This window comes from Phaethon aethereus, assembly GCF_964289735.1.
Source record: "Phaethon aethereus genome assembly, chromosome: 8".
Lineage (NCBI taxonomy): Eukaryota > Metazoa > Chordata > Aves > Phaethontiformes > Phaethontidae > Phaethon > Phaethon aethereus.
Genome location: NC_138584.1, coordinates 34,424,343 through 34,439,299, shown reverse-complemented (window position 1 = coordinate 34,439,299; position 14,957 = coordinate 34,424,343). Strand labels below are relative to the sequence as shown.

Sequence of the window (14,957 nt, the reverse complement as noted above, 5' to 3'; positions counted from 1 at the left end):
TGGTTCCTCTGACACCAGTGCAAGAATTTCATTACTGGGAATTCTGGTGGTTACCACTGTACGTGCAAATAGTTTGAAATACCGAAACACACAACTAAAGGCATTAATTGCAGAGAAATGCCAAACATACCCTGTCTAACCTTCTAGCTTCTATATGTCTAAGTAGCTGTTGTCTCCAGTCAGCAGGCATTTTAGCACAGCTCTCATTTCCCTTCACAGGGGTAGGCCTTGTCTTTATATCACTGTTATCGGAAGGCTTGTCGCCATAGTTACCCAAGTTATAGTCTGACGGTATCTTTTCCAGCAGAGCTGCCATTGTAGGCCTCGCTGAAACTGGCCTGGTTTGGGATGTGCCATAACTCTCTGTACTGTAGCTTCTTGCAGACAACGGCCTCCTTTGTGTAAGGTTTTTAACTGGAAAGTTTCCAGTCTGGGCTTTCACTTCTTGGTAGGAAGGATGCTCGTCTTCGTACCTGCCGTTCCTCTTGAGGAACTGAGACTCAGAGACCGAGATACTGCTTTGGCGCTCCACAGCTCCTCGGTACGGAGGCCTGCCATACCTATCGCTGGGGGGCAGCTCATGGGGCTCACTGACTCTCCTGAACATGGACATCTCGGTGGAGCTGGCCAACGAATCCGCTCTCCTCAAGAACCCTGGCCGAGACCCCTGGCTCGCAAAGGGCGCACCGACCGCCTCCTCGTTCACTGAAGGCTGGGAGAAGGAGAACATGTGCTCCACAGCGGGGTAGCCACGGTAGGCCCTCGGGCTGACCAGATCCTGGGGCAGGTTTTTACTCTGCTGGGGAATGTACTCGGGGTTGAGCTGGAAAGGTGGCGGTAGCCTCTTCTCCGCTGTGACCTCCACTGCTCCCTGCGGGTTGAAGCTTTGGTCAAACTGGTAGACTTTCTTCGTGACGGACGACTTCTGCTGCGGCTGCACCTTGACGCTGCCATACGTGAGCAGCTCATCGTCCAGCATGGGGACCGATTGGCTGCGGGACATGCTTAGCATGCCGTGCTCTGGGCCCAGGAGCTTGTCCACCCTCTCGTGGGTTCCTACAGTATCATTACCAGATGCATAGTTTTCTAAGGGTATATTATACACTTTGTATGTACCAATGTCTATTTCATCAATACTTTGCGACTTCTTAAATTTGTTAGTTTTTAAGTCCCTCAGCATCGGAGAAAGCCGTTCTGTACTCTTGCTGATCGAAATAACGCTTTTGGAAGGATCTGGGCGGCAGTGGAGATGGGAAAAGACATTTGTGAGACTTCTGTTAGCATTTGAATCGTGATACTCCCATGCTATTCCTGGAGTGAAAGAGCTAGTCATTTCAGGAGACTCTTTGACGTGATCTTTCCGCTCAGGCAAAGGGCTGGTGGTGGGGGTGCTTTCCAGTTTGGAAGGAAAAGCTGTCCTGTCTTCAAAAGGACTAGGGGTTCTGGTCCAATTTTGCCAAGGGTTGGGAGGAGGCACTTCAGATTCGTGTGTGTTTCTGAGCGTCGGCTGCTCCAGCTCCAGGGGAATGCCAACTATCCTGTCTTGCCTAATCAACGGCCTGCGTCCGTGTGCAGATGTGCTTCTAGACTTCGTGCTCAGGAGGGGGTTAGCACTAGGATTCTCCACCGTGCTCTCCTCTGCAACAAACCCTGTGTTGTCGTAGTGCGAGCTGTCGTTCCAGCTGTCGGCGAAGGTGTCGCTCAGCGGGCGCCTGTCGGTGCGCTGCGGCAGGTTCCCCGCCGGAGCGGATTCCCGCTGGCTCAGCAATGGCTTTGTTTCAAGGGGCTGTGGAAATGACTGTGCCAGCCTGCAAAAAAAAACCCAAACAACAAAACGAAACAAGATAAAATGCCCTCTATTAGAGTGTATAAACAGCTATCAGAAAGACGCAATTATAAAGCAACTTAATATTCTCCCATCTATACTGTGGCTGTGGGATCGTACTATGAGATGTGCACCTTGTGCCACTGGTTTGGCATGAATGGCTGCAGCAGTTTTTTGCACTGGAGAACAGATTCTGTAAGTACATATACAGAGAAACTAAGAAGTCAGTCAAAAGTCCTGGGTGGCTCAATGCCATGTTCATATAAATCCAAATGAACATATTTTCCTGCTTTAAAAATAATCTTCTATCAGTGCAGGGGAAGATTTTTTTACACTTACATTATTCCTTTTTTAAACAAAAATACCAGTTCAGCTTATGCATGTTCTCACCACCAAGATTTTATGCATCTCCAGTGAGCAGGCTCCAGCCTCTCTTTAATGGGGAAGAGCCTGTGGATGGAGCTTCATTTAGGATGGAACTACACTAGGTGATTTACGGCAGGAACACAGGGCAGGGTGATCCTGGAACGGTACAAGAGTGTTTTCAGGTTGCTGATGGCCAGTGCAAATTACAAACTTTCAAAAAACTGTGATGTTCTTGGAGGTCCAGGGCAGAGTGAGGCTCAGGACACCAATAATATGAGAGACACAGACTCTGCTATCTATGCTAAACTGCAGCCAGCTGCAGCTCAGGACCACACAGAGCAGAATAACTGCAGCTCAATTGCTAGGCGGTTTTAAATGCATGTTTACAGAACATAGTTGCAAAACCAGCTGCAGAATTACTGACATTTGTAGAGTATGAATGGGTGGCCAATTCTGCACAGCCTGGGCTTCACGTAACTATGTACACCTCTCCAAAATTGAGGTAAAAATGTTGTATTTTTTTAATTGAATGCCTTAACAGATAACATACGATCACTTTGAATGCATATGACAACATAAGACGAAAGACAGCCAGAAGCTGTGTTAAGAAAGATGATCACACCTGTTTGCCCACAAAGAGTTATTCACTGCTTCTTTAGCCGTTGTCTGCAAGGACCCCATTTTAACATGCGCGTTGGAGGATCCTGAGGAAGCCTGAGAAGGGGAATAGTCTGAGTAAGTGCCTGAGGAAACGCTGTTATTCAGACAATGGATCTTATCTGCTTCAGACTCATCTGTCGATTCTGAAACAAAACACAGCAAATGTTTTTAGGAGGTGGTATTTGAAAACTAAACTCCAGAAAAATACATTTTTAAATGGATACTATGGAGAGAGAGAGACATATGTGCACAAATATGCATATAATGTATTTTAAAATCAGACTGAAGTGTAGAACATCTTAAGTAGCATGTCTGTCTGTGTACATTACATATGCTTTCATCTAAAAGATTGTAAGTCAAGTTAGTACCTTTCTTCTCTTTACCCAGAAGAACAAGTTTGGGTGGGTACAACGGAGTCTCTGGCATGGAAGGACGAAGTTCCCCTATCCTCATCTCACTGGCAGGATGTCCAAAGGCATCCTGAGAAATATAATAATATGGAGTAAACATCGGAAACGGAATCCACTTCAAACTGCAATGAACAAACATTTCACAGCCTTCTTTTCATGAATGTGACAACACACCAAAACCCCACCATACGGGTAGTGTCTAATCATGCTGCTTTGTCAGCTGAAAATTCTAATTAGTCCTACATAAATACGTGTAAAAAATTATGGTGATGTGTTCATTCTAAAATGCGGACAAAACAGATGGAACTTGCAAGATACATAAAGGCTGTGTAAACATTTTTGATGAAGTAAAGGTCACAAAAATGCAAGCTGCCAGTAGAAATAAGAATTTAGAATACACAATTACTTCTTATTTCAGGAGTAAGTATTCCTCATTCACTTTTTTGTGGCACAAGTCCTTCCATAGATTCAACTGTCCCTATAGATATATTTAATTAAAATGACTTTGTCTCTAAAGAGTTTTTTTTCTAAATTAAAATGATTCGAATTTCATAAAGTTGTCACTGAGAGTTCAGCAAATCTTGACCTTCAAAGACTGCTCTGCACAACTCTTTTGCTGTTCTACCTGGCAATAGGATATATACTGAAAAAAACCTCCAAAGAGTTAAAAAGTGGAAAGAATGTGAGATGTAGTCTTAGAAAGAGGTATTTTAAATTAGGACAATTACATTAGGCTCATAGGATATCTAGAAGGGAATGTGGACACAAACAGGAAATCCGTGGCATTTCTTATCCCTGGAAGAAAGTTCAGGAATGCCAAAGATGCTGACCTGAAGGTAGGTGTCTTGGGGAGACAGGGCAGGGATGACACTTACTGGAGGAATGACACTGGTAACCTCAGGAGGGGACGTAAGGAAAGCGAGACGGAGGAACGAGCAATGTGGGAAACCCGCTTTGTCAGTGTTGGTGCGTGGGCTCAGGGAAATGGAATGGAAAGGGAACTGATGGAGACGGGCATGGCAATACTGGAAAGTCGTGCCAATGCCAGTCAAGATCCTTGTGGGGAGGGGTACAAGAAACATGCATCATCTCGGAAGCACGAGGGTGAGCTGTGATTTCGTAGAGGATGTAAGTTGGAGAAGGAGAGTTATCTAGTAAAAAAGAGGAATTTTTGGAGAGATATTAGGAGAAAAGCAATAATTAATAGTATAAATAAGGAAGGAAATGGTTACGAGAAATATATTTAGGAGGAAACTTACACTAGTGGAGACACTATGAGGATCTCTGTACCCTGACATTTTGTTGTTAAAGGTACTCCAGTGATTTTGCAGAGTGAAGTCAATAAAGGAAAGAGATGTCATATTTAGAGAAACAATTTTAAATGGAGTACCAAAACAAAAACCACATTATTAAAATGTAAAATGCTACAGTATTTAAAAAATTTATCTGCTTTTACTCGTAAGGAGAAAACTTTCTGAGATTTACTATCCATTAACTACTTTTTGTAGTAACAGCAGAAACAGAGATTTGTAGAAGCATTTGCCATGTGATTTATCCTTGAAGAGTATAATATATTTACACAACAGATATTCATTATATTAATATAATCCTTCTGCATTTGGTGTTCTACTGGAGGTAGTACCATACCAAAACAGCAAAGAACCGGCATCTTCACAGCCCATTTAATTAACATTTAAGCAAATATAGCTACATACCGATTCTTACATCGTGTAATAATATTCAAGACTTTAAATTACTTTCACATGCAGAGATGTGTATGGTATTTCTTACATAACACTAGTGATGTACATACAACTTGAAGCTAACAATAGTGCAACTGCATTTTTCCAGTGCAGCACAATCATTTCCTAGTGCAGTGTAACGAACTTTGCAAAACCATTTTTTGAGAAATAAAAAAGTGCACAGCATTCGCAGAGTGTGAAATTTTCCACCTTTGAAGCACAGTGCATGTTAAGTTTCTTGTTGTACCTGTGAGCTTTTTGTATGCTCTTCTTTCTCCTTCCTGTCTGGGATTTCCAGAGTCGACTTATGAGTGTTGTCTGTATCAGACAGGTGACTCTTTTGGAACTCGTTATTTTCTCTATCTTGAACCTAGAATCCCAATATTGTGCCATGAAACTTTGGAAAGCTATAAGCTTAAAATAAAACTACTTGCTGTAAGATAGGAAGGACCAGCAGTTCCATTTTTGACATAATGATGAACACAGGCTTTTATTTCAGGTGCATGATTTTCTGAAATTTTCTATGTTGTATTCTTTTTTTTTTTTTATTTCTTTTTAGCCCCTAGTCCAGCTATTCCAACAAAAATCAATACACTTTTGAAAGAACTAGTCTGGCATTTGCAAATATGCTATGAAAGTGAAATATGTTGTAAAAAACCAAAATCATATCCCATTTAATCCTACTCTGTTTAAGAGGACCTTTTTTCTTACAAGCCCAAGAACAAAAAGGTCACTAATAGAAAAAAAAAAGTATTATTAACAGGAGCAATTCCAAGAACTAAGGGAAGAGATAAATGCAATTGTGTTCTGTCAGAACCTATTCCTCAGGACTAACCAGAGAAAGATATAGGTAGAGGACAGAAAAATATGGTGAGCTGTTTCCCAAGAAAAAATACATGGTAAAAGCCATTAAAATAACCGGGAAACAGAAATATCACCAATTTTTCATGCTGACAACACAAGAACATTAAATTATCATCTTGAGAGATGGAATTTTTAAGATAACCTAACTCTTTAAGAGTCTGCTCACAAAGAATACAAAGCCACTGAACAGAGCAGACTGGGGCTTTGGAGAGTCACAGCAGGCACAAGGCAGAGGAACATAGGACCATTAATGATGGATCTATTTCAGAGAAAAATTAAATATACATAGAGGGCTGGCAGCACTTCTAAACTGGAGAAGGCTAGGGCAATCTGAAGAATGACAAGTTGGCTATACAGAAGTGGAGAAGCAAAGAAATAAATGGATTAAGGCACATATTACTTGGTCCCAATTTTACTAAAACTAATGAAAGAATAAAGGAGATCACAGAAAGTGTAGGAACAAATGCAACCAGACAGCTATCAGAATATCCCTAGATACGAGCAAGACTGAGGCATAGGCATCTTTCCTGAGAACCACAGTTAGTGGTGTGGTTTTGTAACAAAGCCCCGCTGAGCCACTTAGTCATGTTAACAGTCTCCACACAGAGAATAGCAGTACTTCCACCTCTCAGCCCTGTATGTCAATAGTTTCAAAGTCCCACTAACTAGTCTTCTCCTGACAAAATCACAGAACAAATTCTATCTGACACTCAGCATGTTGAAAGGCAGTCACAGTTCTGGATATTCTGCTGTCTAAGTTAGCAGTTATCAGACTGATCTAAATAAAATTCAGTCACCAATTCAGGAATGCATCGAGAGTCACTCCAAAACATGTGATTATCCCAGAAGAAAGCAGAGGGAAGGATCTTCCACCTGCTTCTAAATCTCTCCCACTCTTCCAGAAAGACCAGTTTCATCAGCCATTAAATTACAAAAGTTGTCTCAAACAGGATGTTAATACAAGATGTAACTGAACTGGTGGAAGGAAAACTTCTGAATGTGGATCTGAAAGTGGGAGAAGGAAGGAACCCCGACAAAATTCCTACCTCCAGAGGTGATACAGCAACCAGCACAACGCGACAGCACTGATGCAATGCGCTCTCACCTTTTCAGTGTCAGCAGGCAACCTCAGACACATGATAGAGCTTTAAAAGTACATGAGCTCATAAGTACATGAGGAACAAACTGGGGCAGAGGTAGTTTTTGGGACTCCACATGGAAAGACATAGTAGATCCTGGAAAAAAGTTGTCATCTGCAGGTAGGACATCATGATTGTTTCTGCCATGTGCCTCTGCCATGCAGTCTGGTGGACCAGCAAGCAGTTGGAGGAACACGCACACTAACCTTGCCTATTCAGGTGATCAGAAATATAGCCAAGGGGATGCATCCAAGAACTGACCAGAACTACCTATCACCAAAGAAATCAAAGTTAGAGATCCCCAGTCTACAAAGATGTATTTTAGAATGAAAATTTCCATTTCATTTTCAGTGGAAATGTAGTTTAATCTCATAGGGCTAACCCTGTTAGCCAACATGGCCAGGATTCTGCCAAGATAAACTGCAGATGCTTATCCGACCAGTTGTCAGTCATGTACCGCAGAGGATGGGGGACAACCTCTTCTGTTAGACTTCTAACGTCATCCTCAATTATAAACCATGGAGAGGCTCTTGTCCAGCTCTGTATATGGTCTTCACTGTGAGGACAGAAGCCTCAGTACCGCCCGAATTGCAACACCCTGATATGTGAATTGCACCCTCCGTGCTCTCCCATCTCTGGAGGAAACAATCTTCTGTTGCTCTCTATCTGGATGGAAATGCACCCAAGTGCATGCATCTCACTGAGGTTGCTGCCAACAGAGAGAGTCTCAGGCCTTCTGCAAAAAAGGCACTTCACAGTCCACCAATTATAAACCAGGCCTTCATGCCCCATGTATATGAGTTTGTACAGAGTGCCATGTCCAGACATGTAATACTGCACCTCCGGAGTCCTCATGCAGGTGGGGACAGACAGAGCAGGAGCCTCAGGGGGTCAAGTGATGTCTTGGACTGATTTCATGGAAGGTACACTTTGTCTTGGAGGCAGCCCCGAATAATGCCCCTCCAATCCAGACGCTTAAATAAGGTCAGGCAGAAGTCAAAGTAACTCAAAATGAACCTTAAGACATTTGACATCTTATTTGAAGAAAGGTCTCTTGTGAATCAGACCTCCAGATAAGTAAATCATTATCTCCTTTTGCCTTTGACAAGAAGGCACCAAGGTCATAAACAGTCAAGATCTTTTGTGCCATGGAGACATCAAAAACTCTATAATGAAGATACTTCTGACTCCTGGTAAAATATCAGTAATTCTGTTGCAAAGAGTTTATCAAGGTATGGACTTAAAGCAGATACAAATAAAAAATCTTTAGCATATATTCCTCTCTCAATGAGGAGAGACTGTCACCGCATTGCATTAGTAGAAAACAGCTCCCACAATAGACACATCAACTGAATCAACTGAAGCCAGGCATCCTGGGGGAAATAAAAGTGTGTAAGTCTTCCTCGAAAGGCAAGATGATCCTTTAAGACAATCTCTAAAACTTTCACTAAAAAACAAACAAAAAAAGAACACTCTTCTCCACCCCAACCCACCCAAAAAACCCCCACAACCCAAACCCACACAGTAACAAAGTCAGAGGTTAAAAGGATGGAGGTCTTAATTTTGACTGAGATGAGATGAAGGTCTCAGAAGATGCAATATAGCTGAGGGGGTATTTTTCTAGTTGTTAGCACTAGCATCTGCATCAGATCACTCTGAGCGAATAACAATCTCTCCTTTTTACATAGTGTTAATAAACCTGCTAGGAATTAACACAAAGGATGGAACCCTGCAGGTTGGACTAGAAAAGACTTTGTTTTTAATCCAAAGGTGGGAGTTATATAGAAGTATTTCCAGTTGATATCCATACATATCAAGAATACTAACTATAAAGATCTTAATTGCTGATTTGTGGTATTTCTCATTGTTTCTCATGGAAAGGCTACACAACGCATTAAGTTATCCTAGACTACTTTTTGTCTAAAATGCACATCTTTCAAAATTACTTAGGACAATGAAGACGTTTATTTTAATTGATGATTAATTAAGAAATTGTTTGCTTATTATAACTGAAGGTGGAGGATGACACAGTGGATTTGAAATGTAGCTTGTTACTTATTTCAGATGCTCCCTTTAGAAACAGTTTTGTGAAAAGAAATGTGTAAATTAATTGCAGGAAACCCCAAAAGAGATCAGAAAAGAAACCAGCTTATCTGGCCTCTGAGAATGAAAAAGTGACCATTGCACCTGAAATTAAATTACCTTGTTATTAGAAACTGTCTTCAGTTGCTCTCTGCATTTTCAAACTGTATTTTAACTTGAGGCTTGAGATCATGTCTCCTAATTATCTGAAAAGCAACTGGAGCTTAATTACGTTTTATTTACTATGTTACAACTGAAGTCATGTTAATATCATTCACACTTTTTGTACAGTTTCCCATAGCTGCTCTTTATCTTCATGCAGGAAGCCAAAGAGAGGGAAATGTATACATCATCCTGCTTTACAGCCATAAAATGTTCTCAAGTGTCATTATTTGTATGAATGACAAGAACACTTTTTTTCTTTTCTTTAGTTGACAAGACAGTTGCGTTACTAGCCTTGACATAGTACTAGTGAAATTAAAATCTAAAAAAGCTCCACCATCTTCACTATTATAATAATAGAAGATGAAAAATACATCTTCACTGATATGATGGAAATAGCCACACACATTAGTTGCTTGCGGTAGAAAATTAATGAGGAAATTGCAATCACATTATTTAATTGCACTTCAGGAATTACCGCAGGGTCTTCAGCAATTCAACTATTTTTATAGAATGCTTTTTGTGATACTCATGCAATTAACAGTTCAGGTACATTCACAGAAAAACTAGACATTATTATTTCTCTGGTGCAAGAGTGAATGCATTTTTATCAAAGAATGAAACGTAAGAATTAAATTTGTCTTCATCTTTTTCGATGTTAGAACACAGTATGTGGTCACACAAATATTTCAGAGTAACAGTAGTATTTTATGGTGTTGCTGCCATTTACTCTTTCCTTACACCTCCATAATGGAGGCTTCACTGGGCTTTGCATACTCACAGGGTGCTCTGCTGTGGCTCAGTTAACTGGGATGTTAACATTTCAGTTTAACAACTTAATATTCAGCTAAGCAGCAACTAAACCAGTACAGCCACCTATTTCTGAAGCCTGCATCACCAGACACGGCCACAAGACCAAACAGCTAATGTCTTTGTCAGACAACATTGATTCAAGTTCCAGTTAAATAATACGTGTGTGTTGACAGTAGGGATAATTAAAACCCGCAGAAAGCTGTTAAGAATGTTCAAGTTCAAAAGCTAGATGATACAAAATAAATTGTATGTGTTCAGCAACAACAGCAGAATATGCCAGATTTACACGCTAAGAAAGAATTTAATGAGTAAAAAGGAATCATGGTGGAATTTAAGATTTCAGATTTAGATAAAAACCAATGATTTTAACTTAAACATTTTAGTTTAAAGTACTAATCAAAATTGTGCCTAGATTCGAAGAAAGTCTTCTGAAGCCATCTTAAGAGAAAACTTTAGTGGTTGTTTTTAGGAAATGAAAATGTTTAACTGTAAATAAAACACACAGCACTGCCCGAGCAGCTACAGTGACCGTTGAATATGTAAGAACAGCCAATTTATGTTAAGGATATGGAAAACTGAGGAAGAAAAATTCAGGCATACATAACTAGCCAGAGACAGGGATATTTCAAGGACAATGAATTTATCATAATGTTTAAATAACAAAGGAGTGAAAAGATAATGTGATACATTTTTTTCCTCGTTTCTTCCTTTTGAACATTAAGACTTCATAAAGATTTTCAAGAATGCTGGTATTCTTGTAGACCTGTCAAAGCTTATAAACTATCAGTACACACTGCCAGCGTAAGAGATTTCCCTTATTTATAAACTGTGCGGGCACAAAGTAAGTCGTTAGTGTGAATGTTAATGAGTAGATGCCCTCTGAGATCAAGCTTCAGCTATTTGTAACAACTTTGCACAAGACTGCAGTATGTAGGAATTTACCTTTCAGTGACTGTATTCATGTCAGAATAGAAGACTTTGTTACTATGCATACTGATCCACTTCTGGCAAACCTGTTAAGGGCTTGATTCTGCAACTCATTCTATGTTGCTATTCAGGAGGTGCCTGATCTGAAGTTCCCTGCAGTCGAAGAAGCACTCCTGCTGACTTCATTAACTTTTGACAAGGCTAATTGGCCATCTACTACATGTAATGTGAATAGGAGAAGCAGAACCTAATGGCACAGTAGAGTCAGACAGAACAAACGGATTTGTCATTAACATATTTGACACAGAAATACACTTACTTAAGTCTGAGATGTAAATCATGATCAGGTCCATTCTCCTGCTAATATGCAAGTCTCTCATATAATTAAAATTTAGGAGAGTGCTTGTATATATCAATACCAAAATTCAGATCTAGGTAGATTTAAAACCAAAAATTCAGTCTGATAAACTCAGTCGTATTGGGAAAAACAGCAACTCAATATAAAACTAAATTAACGTTATGGAATGAAACTAGAAACTTAGGTATGAAGTTCACAGCAGATGCAGAATGTCATTTGATGGAGTTATGCTAGAACCCCATCTTGAACTCTTGAGAGGAACAACGATCCTTTTACATTACCTCCACTAAAATCTCCTTTGGTGCCATGGGCCACTTGTGCTCATACTTTTCTTTCACTGTTTGTTCACTGTTCACGGTTGGTGTTGAGTTCTCAGGCCGTACTCCATGGCTTGTTTTGCCCACCAGATTTTGAACTGATTTTACCATATTCTTTAAATCCTCCGGGTATGGAGTCGGATAACGTTTTAGATTTATTTCAACCTGAACATTCATAAAAAGAATTAAAGCACAAATACAAAATGAAAACAGCATGCAAACTAAAACCATGTTACAGTACTACAGCTAAGTGAAATTCCTCAAATTTTTAATTGATCTGAGGTAATGCATTACATATAGCTATCTTCATGAATTTTTGGATGGAAATGTGCTCTCAGTTACAGTATGTCAACCTATAATGGAATTTCAGTGACATAAAACAATGGATGGGAATGGTTACCTATAAGACTATCTTTTACCCTGTGAGAGTATTGTATTTTAATTCTACACTCTACTTGAGAGTACTGACATATTAAATCACACTTTTTCAAAACAGTACTGGTGTAAATGCAGAATTAATTTAGCTATGTTCAGTGTACTGAATTAATCTGAATTATCTATGGCAGCTGAGAACAGAATCTGACCTAATGGAAGCTATTTGCTGTTGGAGATGTATAATGTTCATACATGCACTCAAGTGTAACTTACTCTTTTCTTATACAGAAAATACAGAAAAACAGACTCAAACCACTACAGGAAAGTCACCTTATGTCATACTGAATAGTACTTTAACTGACTGATAGACCTACAGATTTTCTAGCAAATTCCACATTTTAAGTTAAATTATAATTTTTATCATGCAGAAGTAGAGAAACATTGTATTTTCCAAGTCCAGATCAATCCTAATTTGAAGCAATGCTACAAAATCTCAGGCTTGAGTGAAAGGTGAGGAGTGTCTGAGAAGGCTCATGAGTGATGTCACCCCTCATCATCTGGCAAGACACGACACTATCAACAAACTGCTCTGAAGAGATGGTGCAGCGAATGACCACATCAGGAATGATCCAAGCAGGAATGATGACATACATGATGCTGACCACTCCTTATACCTCCCCCACTGTGTTACAGACATATCTTATCTGCTGAACATCACACCACATCATGAGAAGAGACGTTGAAGAAACTGAGGTGTGCATCCAAACGCAGCATGACCTGGGCAAGGCTGCTTGGGCCGTGCAGAGAGTGCGGGCAGCTTGTGGGTCTGTCCCTTCAGCCTCGCCTGCGGCGGATGCTTCCCTCTCAGCACAGGGCGCTCTCCTCCACAGAGCATCTCCTGCTCTCCCCGCTCCGTCCTTCATGCTGCAAACCTGCCCTGTCTCCACTGCCTTTGTCCGAGCTGTGAAAGACGGCTGTGGCTTAAGCACTACACTTGCGATTCGCAAGGTGAACCAGAAAGCACGTCCTGCGGAGCAGCAAGCCCACTGCTGAGTGCACGTAACAGCCACCAAAGGCAGTCAGCTGAAATGCAGAAGGTGCTGGCTGAGCCTGCCGCTCTCTTTGGGCCTGGTTTTGGGGCGGAAATGCAATAAAATCCTTAAATGGAGTAAAATTACAGCTCCCAATGCAAGCTGTGCGTGTCAGGATAACTGTTCCCTATTATGAGGCTGTGAAATTTCAAATTCCACATCTACCATGTAATAAGTATTTGGAAGCATTTACCACAAAGAAGCTTTCACCTCATTGTGTACGTGAGGTAAGCAAAGGGAGCTTACTTTTCATAGCTCACTATTACAGCTGTTGGATTTTAAATTCCTAACAAGTAGGAAAAATGTCATTTTGGATTCAAATGAATATGGTCTGTTGATAGGAATATTTTAGAAGCAAAAGCATCAACAATTTGGAAAATACAACTATTTGAAATACTAGCATACAATTCACAGTCTGGCAAGATTTCCCAGGTTTGAACGGTATTATTTCTCTATTTTCAGTTTTTACAAAGTACAGGTATTCATGGGTATCTGGTGTACACACAGTGAGATACGAGAGAGGAGAGATGCTCTCTTCAAGGTACACAGATGGGAGGAAATATCTGATCAGCTCCTAGCTCCCTGCTTAGCTTTTCATTTAAGAGTTCTTCTCTATATAAGCAGTAACTATAGCATTAGCTGCAAAATTTAGTGTTTTGGTCTGATGTGAAGAAGTTAGGATCATTATGGAGGAGCGGAACATCGGATTGTACGTGGGAACAGAGGAATCTCATGCACTACAGCATTGGCTTATATCCACTCTCTATGGATGAGAGGGAGAACAGGTAAGAAAGAACTCCAGGAAATATACTTTAGTGTTGGACTCTTCCACAGCTAAGGAGCAGTGATACAAAGGATAAAGACTATCTTGACCTTCGGATGGCCAAGCCGAAACGTGAGGGAGAGGTGCAGCCCTGCGGGACACGCATCACCCACACGGTACAAACCGCTCCTTGAGCCGGCAGCACGGCTGGCCGCAGGCCGCCCTCCCCAGGCTCTGCTGCGGCCGGGCTGAGGCTGCAGCCGCCCGGCACACATCTCTGGGCACGCAAACTCTGCTCCACAGACCACGACCTTGGCAGCTGCCGGGGATGAGCAAACAGCCCAGCGAAGAAGCACTGCAACCAGAGCATCCACTGCATCCTGAGCAGCTCTGGCACGGAGAGCCGGGGCCTGGGATCACACTGCGCAGAGACATCTGCTCACAGCACTGGGCACAGGACAGCTATTTTTATTCAGTGCTGTTCGTAGGAAACCTGAAAATGTGGTACTGTGTCTTGGCTGTGCTTGCCTCCCCGTTTTCCGTACAGCAGGTGGCAGCATTTGAACTGACGTACAGGAACAGCTTTCAGTGGATGAAGTATTTATTTTTTCTACATGAACAGTTCACTCAAAGGAAACATTTGTTTCAATCATTCATAGTGTTCTGAAATATATTATGAACAAAATGGCTAAGTGATATAATTCGTATATTACATTTCAATATTTAAAACAATGCTTGCAAATAACATATAATACAATTAAATTCTTCTATGATTTTAGAAATTGGTAACTATTTCTCTCTCAATATTTCAGTTGTGTTGCACATTTGGCCAGCCATATTACCCACAGTTAAAATTCTGATAAGAAGTGGTGGAATAATATAAAACTCTCCCAGATGCTCTGTTTTCCCTATATTACCCATAAACCTGCAATTCATCTGGGATAAAATTTCAGTTTAATCTATTTATTGTTAGGCAAAGGATGCTTTTTGAATCCGTTTCTGTTTTATTAAAGCATCAGAGCTCGTTATCTCTGGTTACAAGAGTTAGATGAACATTCCTCAT

General features: G+C 40.8%; 1 protein-coding gene across 5 annotated transcripts in view; it reads right to left on the bottom strand.

The window, feature by feature from the left end:
- LRRC7 (leucine rich repeat containing 7) overlaps positions 1–14,957 on the bottom strand; it is a gene marked incomplete at its 3' end in the record, with an annotated part of 99,766 nt that overhangs the window by 20,446 nt on the left and 64,363 nt on the right. For 2 of the 5 annotated variants that reach the window (XM_082003282.1, XM_082003283.1), the window contains exons 15-18: positions 11,630–11,830; positions 3,220–3,331; positions 2,814–2,994; positions 131–1,808 (exon numbers count right to left, since the gene is read on the bottom strand). In XM_082003282.1, coding sequence (XP_081859408.1) covers positions 131–1,808; positions 2,814–2,994; positions 3,220–3,331; positions 11,630–11,830 — 2,172 coding nt within the window. Of the gene's footprint in view, positions 1–130; positions 1,809–2,813; positions 2,995–3,219; positions 3,332–5,250; positions 5,374–11,629; positions 11,887–14,957 lie in introns of all 5 variants that reach the window. The other 3 variants (XM_082003280.1, XM_082003284.1, XM_082003281.1) reach the window with 3 other exon arrangements.